The 18617-nt window shown below is 43.4% G+C and overlaps 1 protein-coding gene across 8 annotated transcripts in view; it reads right to left on the bottom strand.

Moving 5' to 3' along the window:
• Positions 1–18617, bottom strand: part of GRM3 (glutamate metabotropic receptor 3) — a 151732-nt gene that overhangs the window by 39003 nt on the left and 94112 nt on the right. For all 8 annotated transcript variants that reach the window (XM_073328672.2, XM_073328668.2, XM_073328666.2 and 5 more), the window contains one exon: positions 1245–2100. In XM_073328672.2, the coding sequence (XP_073184773.1) occupies positions 1245–2100 (856 nt within the window). The remainder of the gene's footprint in view (positions 1–1244; positions 2101–18617) is intronic.

Genomic DNA, 18617 nt, shown 5'->3' with positions numbered 1-18617 from the left:
AACATTCTGCTCACGTTAAAAGGGGGAAGATTTGTATTTTCCCCTTTCCATTAGATTTAAAACCTAAAAAGATATCACCACTGTGCTATTTCCTGCTACACATAACATAATAAATAAATAAAATATAATCACAATGCATTGGGATTCGGTGCATATATTATCTATGTGCTTGTGTGCACGGTATGTATTGATGTGTTCAGGAGGGAACGAAATAACACATGCAGCTATCTAGTGGATGGCCCAATCCATTGTATGAACACTTTTAGGAACAGATTTTTGAAAGCTCTCAGCACCCAGCTGCTCCCAATGAGAACACTTCTCATTCTCTACGAGAAATGCTGTCTTCTGCTGAACTCTTTTGAAAAACTGGTTCCAGCTGTGGATGTTGAGCACTTTTGAAAATCTGGCCCGTGAGGCCTGAGCCAAAACCCAAGAACAGCTCCAAACCTTGGCAAGGTTCACATCCCGATCTCAAGTTTGCAGGTGGAGCCTGTTTTCTTGACGGTCCCACCAGTCTGGGTCTTTACAGGGAGACAAACCATGAATGACTCCTGGGGCCACGTGTATTGTATTGCACTCGCAATACCTCTTGGTTTCTCTCAGGCAAACTATAGCAGCGTGTTCCCTTGGCATCAGACAGGTCATCCACGCAACTCACTTTAATAATTCATACAAATGTGAGTGTGATCTATGTGCCTAAGGAGGGAGATAGACATATAAAACCAAGGAATTATAATACTGTACTTTCTATTTGTTTGCCCTCTGGAACTCCTTTGTCTTGTTATGGTGATATGTTAATAGAAGACTAACCAGTGCCAGTGACAATGGTGAGGCAGGTAGTGAGCTGCATTGTGAGCACAGCTAGTCCCCATGAAAATGTGCGTGTATCATTATCACATTATCCACCTTCTGCCACCTCCTTACATTAGTATTACCGAGGTTTTGGCATTTTGTAAGCAATTTAAATGGCAAGATCTGTAGAGCTCGGCTTCAGTGATGTCCTTAACAACGTGCATAGTCAACTGGACTTCTCACATGCGCAGTGTTATGCCTGTATGTAAGTATCTTATTGCAGCAGGGACTAATGTAAAGAGTGTTTCTTTACTCTCGCACCTACCACAAAGGGGACCTGATCCCTATCATATAAGTGATAAATAATATAAGAATAATAAAGGTATTTAACTTTTCCAATCTCGTTAGCAAACATCACACACTGCATGCCACAAAGAAAAGCTCTCTTTTACCTGTGAAGTTAACTTTCAGTAGGTAATCTTTATACAGCTTCTTGCCATCCAGAAGTTTCATGGCATCACACAGTTTGGTAGTGTTGGGGCACAGTGTCCGTTGCATTTTGTGCAAGGCGTGGGCCATTGCATACACAGCATTCACCACAAACATGATCTTGGATTCCTGCTCGTAATTGGAACTGTTGATATTTAAGTGTTTGTCACAAGCTTTTCTGTGTGGTTTTCTGTTCTGGAGACTGCACTGGAATTTTTGCTCCCAAAAGTCCCTGAACCAGGGATTGCGATGATTATTATAAGGATTGAGGCTTTGGAAGTACCGGTCAAACTCTTTAACTGGGTGGGAAGCAAGTTCCAGGGTTATTGCTCCATAAGCTACATGCTCGTTGCCCTTGACAACGCTCTCCTGGGCCCCCCACCCGTCACTGGCGACCCATGTAAAGGAAACATTGAATCGGTTAGCGGCAGCAATGAGCTCCCGAGAGTCATCGCTTCTCATGAAGAGCACGACCACTCTTGCGTTGGGTTTCTGGAGCAGCTCTCTGATTACACTGTCATAGGACTTCCTGATGTTGGACCTGCCAACCTTCTCTGAGGTGGCAATGCAGATGTTCCGGAGGCGAGCCTCCTGTTCAAAGGCTTCGATCCCTGTCTCTCCGTAGTCTCCTTCTGAGGCCACCGTTGATACGTAGGTCCAGTTGAAGAACCGTAAGATCTCGGCCATTGCTTTTGCTTGATAGAAGTCGGGAGGGACTGTCCTTGCAAAATAATCGTAGCGGGACTTGTCACTCAGCTTGGCGCTGGTGGAGGCATAGCTGATCTGGGGGATCTGGAATAGCCTCAGCAAATTTGCAACCTGGAGGGAAGAGGGAAAAGACACATTTTACTGGGTGGTAATTATGAATTTGAACCAAACATACCTATGAAGTGCCAAACAATGGCTGTTCCAGTGTGCGGTGCCCTGGAGGAGACGGGGTGTCTAGCAGAGGCTACAGGTCCACTCCTGTCCCTATCTCTAGTGGGAGCAATGCACTGGGGGGAGCCTGATGTAGCAAAAGTCCTGCTGCCCCATTCACTTGCCCCAAGTCCTTCTGGGGGCATAATGGGCTGTAGTCACTGCTGCTGCATATGGGCTGGCTCCATTGGCTTGAGTAGAGTGGTGCCCATCTACACCAGAAGAGAATTCAACCCAGTGCCACCAGGACCATTGTTTGGTTGGAGCATATCCAATCTTGGCATTTATACTGGTGGGACTGGAGTGTCCTGCCCCTGCACAGTGTGATTCAGTTTTTCAAGGGCCTAATTAGGCACGTGACTTAATATCCCAGTATGCTCGGAGCAGCCTCCAAATTAATGTATACAACGCCTCCTCCAAAGAAACTCCTGAAGCCCCATCTGTTCGCTGACACGCTCCAGCTGCAGTGACGCCCTCCCACCCTTTCCCTTTCTTTACTGTATTGTGCTCTTTGTTCTGTATTGTTCTAGCCAGTGCTCCCCCCACAGGGTGGTGACCTGTTATTTGTTTGGCATGGCTCTCCTACTATACAGTGCCATGTTCTCCAACAGTGCTATATAAATAATAAATAATATTAATAATCCCTAATTGCACTTGCTGGGAGATTTATGCTGTGCAATGTACTGCTTTTTTATACACTGCCATTTCCCTTGCTAGTGGGCAGTTATTACACGTAAATGTGTTTCGAACAATCTATCCAGATTGCACGGGTAGCTATGAGACAGTGTTGCTCTTGGGCTGAATCTGGAAGGAGAAGAGGAAAGATATGTTCTTCCTTGCTGCCATGTCTTGCTGGTCAGTTGCAGTGGGTCTCATGTGACTGAAAGGGGGTAGATCTGTTTCCACCGTGTGCTAGTAATCTTGAATAAACCAAATTTAAAGTTTCTAGTATAGCCAGTCTTGGAATATGGCTCAATAAAAATGTTAGAAGAATTTTCCTAAAACAAACCATACCTATTAAATATAAATCAATAAATGGCATAACCAAGTCACTTCAGATTTTGACCCCAAGTTGTCGTCTGACCACAGTCCACCGTCAAGAGATTGCAAGTGCAGTGGACTTTTGAGAAATTTAGAGGAAGGATATTTGTAACAAGAAGGATGGCTAGTGTTGCGATTAAGGTTGTCCTCTAGGACTTTGTAGACTGAGGTTTAATTCATGTGCTACCACAGAGACAGCCTGCGTTTACTGTCTGGACTAGATGCAGAGTGGCGATTCACAAAGACAAAGGAACACCAAGAGAGTTTTCAAAGCGGGAGGTGGGGGGGCTAAGAGACAATAGCCTAGGATTGCGTAAGAGCAGAAGATTAGTCCAAATGGTTATCCATTACAAGAGGAGGCTCTGTGTCAGGGTGTGTGTGCGTGCATGCGCTTGGCTCATGAACAGTGGATCCCAACTTTGTGGGCTGGACAAGCACTGGAAGAACTAATAGTTGAGTGAGAAATACCTTATTAGACAGGAAAGTACTGTGACAGGGTCAGGCCAGATGGCTATAGGAGTGTGATAGAAGGCAGATATATTAGCCCCAGGTTAAGTAGGTCCCCTTTCCCTGGGTAGGGTAACAGGGAAGGTTCCAGAACAATTAGGAACTTTCTGGAAACAAGGCAGACCCACTGATCAGAACACCTGCAGCCAATCAAGAAGCTGCTAGAATCAAGTAAGACAGGCAGGCTAATCAGGGCACCTCGGTTTTAAAAGGAGCTCACTTCAGTTTGTAGTGTGTGAGTGTGAGGAGCTGGGAGCAAGAGGTGCAAGAAGCTGAGAGTGAGAAGGTGTACTACTGGAAGACTGGTTTCAGAGTAACAGCCGTGTTAGTCTGTCTTTGCAAAAAGAAAAGGAGTACTTGTGGCACCTTAGAGACTAACCAATTTATTTGAGCATGAGCTTTCGTGAGCTACAGCTCACTTCATCGGATGCATACCGTGGAAACTGCAGTAGATATTATATACACACAGAGACCAGCAGGAGAGTGAGTTTGTGTGGGGGGGGGGCGGAGGGTGAGAAAACCTGGATTTGTGCTGGAAATGGCCCAACTTGATGATCACTTTAGATAAGCTATTACCAGCAGGACAGTGGGTTGGGAGGGGGTATTGTTTCATGGTCTCTGTGTGTATATAATGTCTACTGCAGTTTCCACGGTATGCATCCGATGAAGTGAGCTGTAGCTCACGAAAGCTCATGCTCAAATAAATTGGTTAGTCTCTAAGGTGCCACAAGTACTCCTTTTCTTTTTACTGGAAGACTGAGAAGTACAAGCATTATCAGACATCAGGAGGAAGGTCCTGTGGTGAGAATAAAGAAGGTGCTGGGAGGAGGCCATGGGGAAGTAGCCCAGGGAGTTGTAGCTGTCACGTAGCTGTTACAGGAGCCACTGTAGACAGCTGCAATCCACAGGGCCCTGGGCTGGAACCCGGAGTAGAGGGCGGGCCCGGGTTCCCCCCATTCCTCCATCCCCCCAACTCCCTACTTGATACTGGAGGAGTTGACCTGGACTGTGGGTTCCATCAGAGCGGAAGGTCTCTGGACTGTTCCCCGATCCATTAGGTGGATCAGCAGAGACTGCAGAGATTGTTCTTCTTCCTTTTCCTCATGCTTGCCAGTGATGAGGCTAACTGAGTGAATGGCAGATCTGAGCCATGAAAGTGGCCAAACTGAGGGCTGCCATGAACCTCTGAAGAGAGCAAATATGCCAATAAGCGCAGGACCCACCAAGGCAGAGGAGGAACTTTGTCACAGTACTTTGTTAATAAGTACAGGCTATAGATTGTGTTTTATGTTTTTCATTTACTTGTAATCTTATGTTTCCAAAACCTTTTATTTGAATCTTTATCTCAAGCTCTGTTAAATAAACCAGCAGGTGGGTTGCACTGGTTCCTCAGAGGCAGAGGATCAGTGTACTTTGTGGGCACCCAGAAGACAGGGGATTGGACACTTGTGTGTAACAAAGTGGGTTGTTTCAATTGCTATCTTACATTGGAAAAGAGTGGGGCTCGTGGAGCTGGGAGCCTGTGTTGCCAGTAGCCAGCGGCTGGGACACAGTGGGACACAGATAGGGCAGCCTCCCGCTGTATGCAGGGGGTAGTAATTCACCCCAGACTCCTCAGGTAACCCCAACAGAATGTCACAATATGGATTTAGAAATCTAACTTTGGGTTTGAAAAAGCTGGCCTAGGTGTATGCCCTTTCTCTATCTATCTATCTATCTATCTATCTATCTATCTATCTATCTATCTATCTATCTATCTATCTATCTATCTATCTATCCTGCTTGTTATGTGTAAATGGAAGTCTGTCATTCGTCAGTCTAATGACAACCAAGACCCCAATTCCTTTCAGAGTCTTTGAGCCATTTCCATAACTGCCTTGCATTGAAATGCATATGCTTGGCAAAAATTGCCTGTTTTAAAGTAATCAGTCCCACTCTTTCACTCTGAAACAGTGTCCGTTACACACCACAGTGCAGTGAAGGTGCCGGGAGGGGCTCCTTGTCTGTAATTCTCAAGCAAGTGGAAAAAAAGAAAAATAATCATTTAACAAATGGTACCGCCAGAAGCAGTGACTTAGGCACCACTACTGAACATATGATTTTGTTTTCCCACCCAATTTCCTTGTCATTCATTAGTCGAAATGGTGGAAGGTCTAGGTTTCCCACACCTGAGCTTTTTCAGAAACCACAGGTTCAAGTATTCCTTTTACACTTTGAGCTAGATTTCCTGAGGATCAGTGAAATCTGAACATATAATATTTTGTCTGCTCTCTACGGGCAGAAAATATACCATGGCACTTTTGGCTAGAGATGGAGTTTGCTCTAATGTCTTTGGTCAAAAATGCCCCTTTTCCTTATCACCAACATGCTGTGCACTGCTAGGTTATATATAAATACGTGTATATAATTGGAAAGCATTGTGGGATACTTTGGTACGAAAGATGCTACCGTAGTGTTATTACATATAACTGCTTTACCATATGTAAGGTCACATTCAATTAACATATGAGACATCTTGTTGGATAACAACACTTTGTTCTCCTTCAACTGAGAATCTCACAGAGCTTTACAAACCTTAATGAATTTAGCCTCACAGCACTCCTGGAATGAAAGGTAGGTACTAAAAATGACATTTTACACAGGCAGGGTAAGTAACTCATCCATGACCTCACAGTGAGCCAGTGGCAGAGCCAAGGACCCAGGTGTTCTGAGAAACATGCACAGCTGCCAATATACCTTCCAAGTAGCTTGTAAACTATTTTGTTTGCAGTGTTTTCAGGGTCAAATGTAGGTCAGACTGGCCAGCAAACACATTTATCCCTGTATGCAATGATAATGCCTTTATTATTTTTCATGTTTGGCCTTTTCATGCTAATTTTCTTAATCCAGTTTTTTTTTTAAAGTGCAGAGAGGGTCATTTTAGGTAGCTAGATAATAGGGAAAATTGATTTGCAAAGGACCGATATGCATGAGAGAGTTGAAGCAGATGTTCCCTACAAAAAGGTTGCTTTTCTTTCAAAACACTTGTGAATAAATGTTGTGCTCGTGAGAGTGAGGGACTCAGTGACCCGGGTTTGTGTCAAGTCTCATAATGAGTGCAAAACTAGAGTAGGCTCTGTTCATATATCGTAGTTCTGAACTACTCTTTCTTATGCATTATTTGTGATCTGGACTGAGAACACCAACTCCTTTCACACAGGCCATCAAACAACCTTCAGCTGATAAACTTCAAGCTGTTCTAAGGTCACCAAGGGCCAAGCCAGCTCTACAAATGGGGGAGTAGTAAAGGGAAAAAAGGAAGGATGGTTCAGAAGTTAGGGCGCTGACTTAGGACACTTGGGTTCACTTCCCTACACACACACACACACAAAACACCTCCACGTTCCATGTGATCTTGTTCAAAGTTACTTCGGCTATGGCTAGGTGTGACACTGTAAAAGAAAAAAGAAAAGGAGTACTTGTGGCACCTTAGAGACTAACCAATTTATTTGAGCATAAGCTTTCGTGAGCTACAGCTCACTTCATTGGATGCAATCCGATGCATCCGATGAAGTGAGCTGTAGCTCACGAAAGCTTATGCTCAGATAAATTGGTTAGTCTCTAAGGTGCCACAAGTACTCCTTTTCTTTTTGCGCATACAGACTAACACGGCTGCTACTCTGAAACCTGTGTAAAAGAAAGGTGACCATGGTTACACTAATGGAACACCACTGTTGCACAATTGTGATAAATCTTGTACAGAATATGTCTTGTACGTATCAATAGAAAAGTTATAGTCTGCTAAATATTATCTGTTTAAATCCATGTATCAGCACTGTTGTGGAAGTTATAAATATTTGCTATTTGTTTGTTTCTCAAACCTGTTTTGTTTCTGGGTAACACCCACAAGGCAGATTTACATTTAGACTGGTCAGCCATGTGTTGATGGCGCTTTAAGGGCAATGAGCTCTTCCAGGGACCCCCTTCTGGGGTCTCTTTAGGCAGCAGGTAGGCAACGAATGCCTCATGACTCAGCAAGGCACACGTGACCCAGGACTCCATGTTTGTGCCAGTAACTTTCCATGCACCTGCACTAAGGGGTATAAATTGCAAACTATGACATCATTCGTTGTCTTCAATCCTGCTCCATGTCTCTGGACTATGATTTTCTAACAAGAGGGAAGCTTTCAACAAAGGACTGATGACCCCCAATCTTTTTGGGTGATCCAGAGAGACTTATTGCAAGCAAGCAGAATGACCATCACTGCTATTATCCTGACCTACAGACTCTGAAATCAATTGTAATGTATATGATTCCTTTAACCATTTAATAAATCTCTCCTTTTCTTTTTTTAAAGTGAATGTTTAGTTGATTTACTTAAAATTGGCTGCCGTGTGGTATTTGGTGAGATTCTGAAAGTACGTATTGACTTTGGGATTGGAAGAACCTAACGTGTGGTGAATTTTGGTTTTAATAACCTTTCATCACTAAGTCCAGCTGTCTGGGTGGTAACTAGGGGCTGGAGTGCCTAGAGGTCTGTTGTGTGCTCTCTGTGAACTAGTGCAGTGATACAAGAGCTCACTTTTGTTACTGGCTTAGTGAAATCTTAGGAGAGAATAGGAGGACTTGTGGCACCTTAGAGACTAACCAGTTTATTTGAGCATCAGCTTTCGTGAGCTTATGTTCAAATAAATTGGTTAGTCTCTAAGGTGCCACAAGTCCTCCTTTTCTTTTTGCGAATACAGACTAACACGGCTGCTACTCTGAAACCTGGCATTAGGAGAGAATGTACCACCAGTTTAGGGTACGTGCCCCATATTTTGGCAGTCTGGCCTGAGATTGGCACTCTTAGCTGTGTCCCATACCAGGCAGCATGACACTAAGCTACCACTGGAAGGGGTAATTTAATTTCCACATGCCAGGTCTGATCAAACCAGTGTGCTAAAGATAGAAGTGTAGCCACAGTGGCACAAGAAGTGAGAGAAGCTAGCCACCTGAGTATGTACCTAGTGTTTCCAATGGGATCTTATTCAAGGCTACAATTCTAGGTCCATCAGCATTAGTGTGGGTATGTCTGCTCAAGCTGGCATATCTGCAGTGCAGTCTGAAGCTGTGCCTCAGTTCCCCATCAGTAACCATAGGGAAAACAGTACTTCACAGGTGTGTACATTGAAGACTGTGAGACACTCAGATCCACAGTCATGGGGGCTCTACAAGTACCTAAGATAGAAAGGTTTCAGAGTAGCAGCTGTGTTAGTCCATATCCATAAAAAGAAAAGGAATACTTGTGGCACCTTAGAGATGAACAAATTTATTAGAGCATAAGCTTTCGTGAGCTACAGCTCACTTCATCGGATGCATACTGATGAAGTGAGCTGTAGCTCACGAAAGCTTATGCTCTAATAAATTTGTTCGTCTCTAAGGTGCCACAAGTACTCCTTTCTAAGATAGAAAGGTGGCTTAGGGTTATCTTCTCTCATATGTTTGAGTCCTGCACTGCGCACAGCTCACCTGGACTAGAGGATCTCGTCCTGAGAGCATAACTACAATACACTAATGTTGCTGTTCCAATTTAACCATTTAACTATAACTTCAGTATCAAACACTCAGAGACAGAAACTGTTTAGTTACTTAGGAGTCCCATCCTCATGTACAGAATATGAACTACTCAGAGGAATGAAGGAGCAATCAGCTGTAACTAGATCTGTATAACGTTGTTTAAGTTGCTTATATTTTCCATTCATGTATGCCATCTAACAACATTCCTGCCAATAGGGAATAATTAAGAAAAAGCAAACACACAAACAAAGCAAAATGCCTTTATTTAGCATTTTCTTCTGCCAGAAGTCTTAGAAATTAAGCTGTAAACATCTAGCTACATATTCACTAGTGGCCATTATAGCCCTCTAGATAGGCAATGTCTTAAACAGCATTATGACATCACCTAGGAAATGTACACCAGGAATGAAGGGTCCCTTCAGAACAAACAGCCTGATTTTGATCTCATTTGTCCCATGTTTACACAATTGCCTTCAATGGAGATAGAGGTGTACCTGAAAGATAAATCAGGCCCAAATAACTTATTTTTATACAAATATCCCTAGTAATTCATACAATGAAATAAAAAGGAGGAGGAAGCCGGGAGAGAAAATATGTAATGGAGGAGCAGGATTGTCTCTAACCAGAATTTTTTGTCCCTGTGATAACACAGTGAGTCTTTGCATATGCAGCCTGCAGCCATTTAACCTCAGCCAGTGATGGTGTCAGCTCTTGTAAGCTGTCTGCACATCAACAAGAGACCTTCAAGGGAAACCTAGATGATTGTGTGAGCAATTTAGCAGGGGAGACCCTTCTCTGGGAGTCAGCAGTCTGCCTCTGCCTAATGAGCACCATATCTGGAACATGATGCCGCTCTGTGGTTGTGGGCAGCAGGGACTGATTCTGGGACTTCTGGATCTTAAAGCGTGAGGCTCTCCTGCATGAGCTAAACGAATCGCTTCTGTTAGTCAGGGGTGTATCAGGCTCATCAGTCTCTGTCTGTGGCTCACTGCAGGGGGCCAGTGTGCCAGACAGAGGGTGTGTGAGTTATGCCAGGGTGGCCCTATCTTGTTCATCTCAGGTCTGGCAGAATTTGATTTTTATTCTTTTATCATTTCAACAGATAATATCAATGCTTATTTTAAGCATTTTCATTTTTTTTTATTGATTTAAATTTTCCCTGTTGTGGGAAATTAAGGAGGGGGGTCAGAAATCGGGGCAGATCAGACAGTAATGATGCAATGACAGTACACACTGAGATTCAGAAAGTTACGGCTTGATCACCATTAATACACAACTGGTAACATCATCTGTCACAATATGCAAAGTAAGTAGCTTTAAATCAAACGCTAGTAATTTCTCATGCGGTATTTGTCTTACTGTGTGTATCTGTACATTTCGATTACTATTGATGGACATATTTTTTCCTTCAGTTTGTGTTTGTATGGTGAAATTGACCCTGATTGACATTTACCAGTAAAAATTTAATCCTTCCAAGCCCACTCAAAGCGCAGGTCAAATCTTAATAGACTGATTGTCTCTTGGTTATCTCTCCTCATTCATGGAACTGCAGATCACCTGGCCTCCCATTCATGACTGCATGCACCACCTCCCTTCCATTCACAATCATATAATTCCCCTGTGACAACTGCAGCAAATGCTTATCTGGAAAAGCACTGCTAAGAAATCATTTAGGCTGTGATTTGCAAAGGAGCCAAAGATAGTTAGGCAAATCCACTGGGAGCTGGGTGTCCAACTCCCCTAGGGACCTTTGGAAATCTGATCCTTTTTAGCTTAAAAAATATATAATTTAGAAACAAGGAGGAGGAGCCAGGTGTCTAGTCAGCTGTCCGTAGGCCACAGTTTGGGAAACTGATCCCTGCATATTTAATGCTCCCATAATCATGATAGCTACATACATAAGCAGTAGCTTGGTGTTATGGGTACTGTGCTGTTTGTGGTATTCAGGGATTACTCACTACTTTTTTCTGTGTCTGGTTCCAACTGGCTGAGCATAACAACAATAGCTTCATAGTGCCCTGCCTAGACTCTCTGTCTGGGAAGCTTAGCTCTTAAAGCTACAATCCCCAATACCATACTATTGAAGGTACTGATTTTTGGATGATCCACAGAACTGAGATCACCTGTGGTCATTAAACCTCTACGGTGCTTTTTTGTAAATTGTTAATTTCATTTTCATGGCTAAATTACAGTTTTGTAATTCTTATCATCTGTGTATCTATTCTAATTACATCCTGCCTATTTTCCAGCGGATAACAATAATCTTCATTTCCTGCCAGCCCCAACTGCTCACAGCAGCCAGACCCATTGCTGATGTGGGCTGCCACAGTCTGTATGAATCATACAATTTTAGAATCATAGAACTGGAAGGGACCTCCAGAGGTCATCTGGTCCATGCCCCTGCACTCAAGGCAGGACTAAGTATTATCATTCTAGACCATCCCTGACAGGTGTTTGTCCAACCTGTTCTTAAAAATCTCCAATGGTGGAGATTCCACAACCTCCCTAGGCAATTTATTCCAATGCTTAAACACTCTGACAGTTAGGAAGTTTTTCCAAATGTCCAACCTCAACCACCCTTGCTGCAATTTAAGCCCATTGCTTCTTGTCCTGTCCTCAGTGGTTAAGACGAACAATTTTTCTCCCTCCTCCATGTAACAACTTTTTATGTACTTCAAAACTGTTATCATGTCCCCTCTCACTCTTCTTTTCTTCAGACTAAACAAACCCAATTATTTCAACCTTCCCTCATAGGTCATGTTTTCTAGACCTTGAATCATTTTTGTTGCTCTTCTCTGGACTTTCTCCAATTTGTCCACATCTTTCCTGAAATGTGGTACCCAGAACTGGACACAATACTCCAGTTGAGGCCTAATCAGCGCAGAGTAGAGCAGAAGAATTACTTCTCATGTCTTGCTTACAATACTCCTGCTAATACATCCCAGAATGATGTTTGGTTTTTTTTGCAACAGTGTTACATTGTTGACTCATATTTAGCTTGTGATCCACTATTACCCCCAGATCCCTTTCCGCAGTACTCATTCCTAGGCCGTCATTTCCCATTTTGTATGTGTGCAACTGATTGTTCTTTCCTAAGTGGAGTACTTTGTATTTGTCCTTGTTGAATTTCATTCTATTTACTTCAGACCATTTCTCCAGTTTGTCCAGATCATTTTGAATTTTAAACCTATCCTCCAAAGCACTTGTAACGCCTCTGAGCTTGGTATCGTCCACAAACTTTATAAGTGTACTCCCTATGCCATTATCTAAATCATTGATGAAGATATTGAACAGAACCGGACCCAGAACCAATCCCTGTGGGATCCCACTCGTTATGCCCTTCCAGAATGACTGTGAATCACTGATAACTACTCTCTGGGAATGATTTTCCAACCAGTTATGCACCCACCTTATAGTAGCTCCATCTAGGTTGTATTTCCCTAGTTTGTTTATGAGAAGATCATGTGAGACAGTATGAAAAGCCTTACTAAAGTCAAGCTATACAACATCTACTGCTTCCCCCGCATCCACAAGACTTGTTATCCTGTCAAGGAAAGCTATCAGGTTGGTTTGACACAATTTGTTCTTGACAGATTCATGCTGACTGTTATTTATCACCTTATTATTTTCTAGGTGTTTGCAAACTGATTGCTTAATTATTTGCTCCATTATCTTTCCGGGTACAGAAGTTAAGCTGACTGGTCTGAAATTCCCCGGGTTGTCCTTATTTCCCTTTTTATAGATTGGCACTCTATTTGCCCTTTTCCAGTCTTCTGGAATATCTCCCGTCTTCCATGACTTTTCAAAGATAATTGGTAATGGCTCAGACATCTTCTCAGTCAGCTCCTTGAGTATTCTAGGATGCATTTATTCAGGCCCTGGTGATTTGAAGGCATCTAACTTGTCTAAGTAATTTTTAACTTGTTCTTTCCCTAGTTTAGACTCTTATCCTACCTCATTTTCACTGGCATTCACTATGTTAGATGTCCAATTGTCACCAACCTTCTTGGTGAAAACCGAAACAAAGAAGTCATTAAGCACCTCTGCCATTTCCATATTTTCTGTTATTGTCTTTCCCCCCTCATTGAGTAACGGGCCTACTTAGTCCTTGGTCTGCCTCTTGCTTCTAATGTATTTGTAGAATGTTTTCTTGTTTCCTTTTATGTCCCTAGCTAGTTTGATCTTGTTTTGTGCCTTGGCTTTTCCAATTTTGTCCCTACATACTTGTGTTATTTGTTTACATTCATCCTTTGTAATTTGACCGAGTTTCCACTTTTTAGGACTCTTTTTTGAGTTTTAGATTATTGACAATCTCCTGGCTAAGCCAGGTTGGTCTCTTGCCAGATTTCCTATCTTTCCTACGCAGTGGGATAGTTTGCTCTTGTGCCCTTAATAATGTCTCTTTGAAAAACTGTCTTCAATTGTTTTTCCCCTTAGACTTGCTTTCCATGGGATTTTACCTATCAACTCCCTGAGTTTTATAAAGTCTGCCTTCTTGAAATCCACTGTCTTTTATTTTGCTGTTCTCCCTCCTATCATTCCTTATAATCGTGAACTCTACCATTTCATGATCACTTTCACCCAATACATTCCAAGAACTTGTTGGATAATCTCTGCCCTGCTGTGTTATTTTCCCAACAGATGTCTGAGTAGTTGAAGTCCCCCATCACCACCAAGTCCTGTGCTTTGGATGATTTTGTTAGTTGTTTTAAAAAAGCCTCATCCACCTCTTCTTCCTGGTTTGGTGGTCTGTAGTAGACCCCTACCATGACATCACCCTTGTTTTTTACCCCTTTTGTCCTTACCCAGAGACTTTCAACAAGTCTGTCTCCTATTTCCATCTCAATCTCAGTCCAAGTGTATACCTTTTTAATATACAAGACAACACCTTCTCCCTTTTTTCCCTGCCTGTCCTTCCTGAGCAAGCTGTACCCTTCTATACCAATATTCCAGTCATGCGTATTATTCCACCAAGTCTCCGTGGTGCCAACTATGTCTTAGTTGTGTTTATTTACTAGCATTTCGAGTTCTTCCTGCTTATTCCCCATACTTCTCGCATTAGTATACAGACATCTAAGATACTGATTTGATTGAGCTGCCGTCTCTGCAATGCTGCCACCTTTAAAATGAGCTAGTGACCCAGCCAGGAGGCGGTGAAAGCTCTGGTTTATGGCTTTAGACCTTGGAGGAACCAATCAAGCTTCCTAGCAAAGGGGAAGTAGAAGAAGCAATTTTTTTGTCACTGACCCGTCTAGGCTGAGTGCTAAGTAGTGCTATGGGATTTTTTGCAAATGGTTCTTTGTAAATATTGAGAATCTGTAATTCATGCTGTTTTTATTGGTTACACTGGTCACATATTCTTTGTGGTCTCTGATTGTATGGCTGTAGATTTTTTGTTTGTTTGCGGAGGGGATAAGTTTTCAGGCCATATGTCCGCTTTCCCCACTGTCCCTGGCAGAGCTGCGTGGTTGAAGCAATCTGTCAGTCAAGGAGAGAACACCTCCTTATCACAACTGTCTCTCTCTGAATTTCCCTCCCAGAATTATAACAGTCATTTATTCAGTAAGGGAAGACCCTGTTCCTAGGTGTGGATGTGGGGGTCTTAATAGGCTCAGTGATATGCCCCTAATCATTCTCCAAAGCCTGGTTGCTACATGTAGCAGCTGTACTGGGCCTAGCAAAAAGTTCTGCGCCCTGAGATGAGGGCAGCATAGAGAGGCTGCTCTGACATTGTTCTGCCACTAAGGAAGGGCTTAATTCAGAAATAACTTTCATGGTTGTATCCCAGGGAATGTTATGGATCTGAAACATGGAGGCATTTTCTGGTAGGACCGAGTTCTATATCGTTGTGGAAATACCTACTTTCTGATGTGGGAATGCACAGCATATAGTCCACTTAAATCGATGTCTTTATACTCCTAAGAAAGAAACCTTGGTGGTAGGGTGAATGGATCTCATTCCTACATTAAAGACAGCAGGTCGGTCCAGTTTTCAAAAGTGGATGTGAATCTAGACATACAAGTCCAGTATCTGGACACATGAATCACTACTTACGCTTGTAAATTCCTGTAAGTGCTCACCTGAGTGTCTAAACATGGCATTTGGACATGGTGTTACAGTGCCCACATACAGAGATCCGGCTCCCCTTTTCCCCCCTCCCACTTAAAACGGAACTTAACATAGACTCTTTAATGATCACTACATTAACAATATGTCCAAAAATCCTGCTGTAGATTAGCTGAGACCAGGATGACTGTCTCATTTAAACTAGAGCTAGGAACCAACCAAACCCTGATGTGAATGTCCCTGAACTTTGGAGAATCCATCTCCAAATCTGAATGAAACTCTGGGCCTGACCCCAAACCTTAAATCATGCAAATAGTCTTTACTTATGCAAGTAGTTCTATAGACAGCAATGGGAGTGCTCTCATGAGTAATGAAATATTAACCTCCTGGGCAAGGGCTTTCCAGGATCAGGCTGTGTGTGGATTGGGCTCATTGCTAATTTATACATAGCATCTGAAGACTAATTATCCCAGGTTTCATTAATGATAGTTAAGTCTGACCAAGAAAGTAAGCATTTCACATTCTCTTGTAGTTTCTGCTATCTGCAAAAAGTGTCTGTTGTATACACTGGCTCTGAGGGACATATGCTTATTTCTGGCTTACCAAAGAATTATCTTTCCTGAGTGGAAGAATAATAAAAAAAGCAGAAATCTGACAGTGGGAGCACCATGAAGTGATTGGGCAGGCAGCTGTCCAGACAGAAATCTAAGGCGGAGGTTCAGAAATACAACAGCAAATTCACAAGACACAAAAAACAGAAATGTTTTCCTGTCTGAAGGGCTCAGCATAGATTATGTTGTGGCTTTCCCAGAGAAAGTGTGGTGTGGATCTGCAGCTGCTTAATTCTTTGAGGTCAAACATGAATTGCTTAAAGTCAGACACTTCAATCCATATTTAGCAACACGGTGGGCCTGATTTTCTAAATCGGAACACCTCCGTTTCTAACTGAATCATAGAATCATAGAATATCAGGGTTGGAAGGGACCTCAGGAGGTCATCTAGTCCAACCCCCTGCTCAAAGCAGGACCAATCCCCAATTAAATCATCCCAGCCAGGGCTTTGTCAAGCCTGACCTTAAAAACTTCTAAGGAAGGAGATTCTACCACCTCCCTAGGTAACGCATTCCAGTGTTTCACCACCCTCCTAGTGAAAAAGTTTTTCCTAATATCCAACCTAAACCTCCCCCACTGCAACTTGAGACCATTACTCCTTGTCCTGTCCTCTTCTACCACTGAGAATAGTCTAGAACCATCCTCTCTGGAACCACCTCTCAGGTAGTTGAAAGCAACTATCAAATCCCCCCTCATTTTTCTCTTCTGCAGACTAAACAATCCCAGTTCCCTCAGCCTCTCCTCATAAGTCATGTGTTCCAGACCCCTAATCATTTTTGTTGTCCTTCGCTGGACTTTCTCCAATTTATCCACATCCTTCTTGTAGTGCGGGGCCCAAAACTGGACACAGTACTCCAGATGAGGCCTCACCAATGTCGAATAGAGGGGGACGATCACGTCCCTCAATCTGCTCGCTATGCCCCTACTTATACATCCCAAAATGCCATTTGCCTTGAAGTCATCGGACCTGTGAGTTCTCAGCCCCTCTGACATGCAGGCCCATCCAGTAATTAACAAGGCCTGATTTTCAAGGCGCTGAGTGCCTACAACTCCCACAGAAGCCAATGGGAGCGGCACCCTTAAAGATCAGGCCTCCTTAGTGAGATGCCTAGATATGGATTCAGGTATTTAACCTTAGGCTCCTATGTTGGAAATTCTTGACATCTGCACTCAAACTCCTTGAGCTCTTGGCTTGTCCATTCCTACTGATGTCAATGGGAGTGTCCCAAGAATCAGGAGGTGCTGCTGGGTGAACGGAAGCGATAGAGTATCAATTATTAGTAAGCTTACTGCTGTTTCATCATCCATAACCAAAGCTCAGGAAGGCTGACACAGCTGTTAGCATAATCATTGCGATGCACACTCTTTCCCGTGTGCCTCATAAAGCACAGGACCTAATCCTGCCCTCGCAGGTGCCAGAGACTGGGGGCAAAGAGGTGGAATGATGTGGGCAGGGCAGTAGGTCCTAGAGCCATCCAGATAGCACACAGCAGGATGTCCCAGGAATGCTGGCAGGACATGCACATAAGGATGTGCTTACTCTTCCTTTAGAGTTAAACTGTCGAGGCCTGTGTATTGGGCAGAGCCACCAACGGTACAGCCCAGGACTCTGGAGTCACAAGCTGCTTCCTGGTTTCTCCCCTGCTCTGGTGGGGAGGAACATGCCCTTCACCAACCCTGTATCTGGCACAGAATACATCCCCTGGCATGGCTGTCTGGTACATTGTGGGGTAGAGTCAAAGCTCAACCCACGCCTTACGTGGGAGGGGGTAGCAGCTTTCCAGAGCCTGCTCCTCCCCCCATAACTCTCCTGCATGAGCATGCCGAACAGGCCACAGTCTGGGCCAAAAAGAGGAGGCTGTATTCTCTCTTAGTGGACATTCTGAACTCATGATAACTCTGTGATGTTAGCATAGGGACCTGGCTGTCTTCCCAAGCCAGTGGAGCCTTGGTGTGCTGGCTAGGGTGACAGTCAGTCCCTCACCTTAGTGCTAGTTGAAGTTAGCACTAGCTGAAATCCTGTCCTGTTTCTGCAAGGGGCAGATGAAGGTCCCTATGACTTCTTTCTCCACCAGTAGCACAGGGCAGGATTTTGTCCTGTTTGATACTGATATAATACAGTGTGTAGCACCTTACTGACAGGTTGTCCCTTCTGTTTAGATGGGACTGTTTGAGGAGTAAAACACTGCTCCTTTGTGAATAAGGGGGGTAGATTTTGGTTCAGCAGAGAAGAACTGAAAATAGATCAGCCTTCCCCAAAGATGCACGAGGATTTTTATAGTGATGGGAATTGCATTCTGAGGCAAGAGATGAACGTTTTGGAAGAAGCTTGGAAGTCTCAGCACCCTGACACTGTGGCAATGGGTGCGGTAGACATACTAGATAGGTAGAGGAGCAGGCAGAATCTCTGTAAAAAAATGGAGGAAAATATCTGTTCTTTGCATTCACTTGATGTACAAAACAAAAAGTCAGGGTCTCTTCTCTAATTAAGCTAAAACCTAATCAGCTGTAGTCAGACTTCTTATAGCACTTAGCCTTATAGGCACCTCTTCAGACACCTTCCCCATTCATACACAGCAGAGAGTTAAACACATTCTTATCACGAACAATACAAAGACATAAAGAAATCACAGCAAATTTAGAACCCATTAAAA

The sequence above is a fragment of the Lepidochelys kempii genome, chromosome 1 (genome assembly GCF_965140285.1).
Source record: "Lepidochelys kempii isolate rLepKem1 chromosome 1, rLepKem1.hap1, whole genome shotgun sequence".
In the NCBI taxonomy this organism is placed as follows: Eukaryota; Metazoa; Chordata; order Testudines; family Cheloniidae; genus Lepidochelys; species Lepidochelys kempii.
The sequence above is the reverse complement of the archived record's forward strand: the minus strand, read 5'-3'. Positions and strand labels throughout refer to the sequence as shown.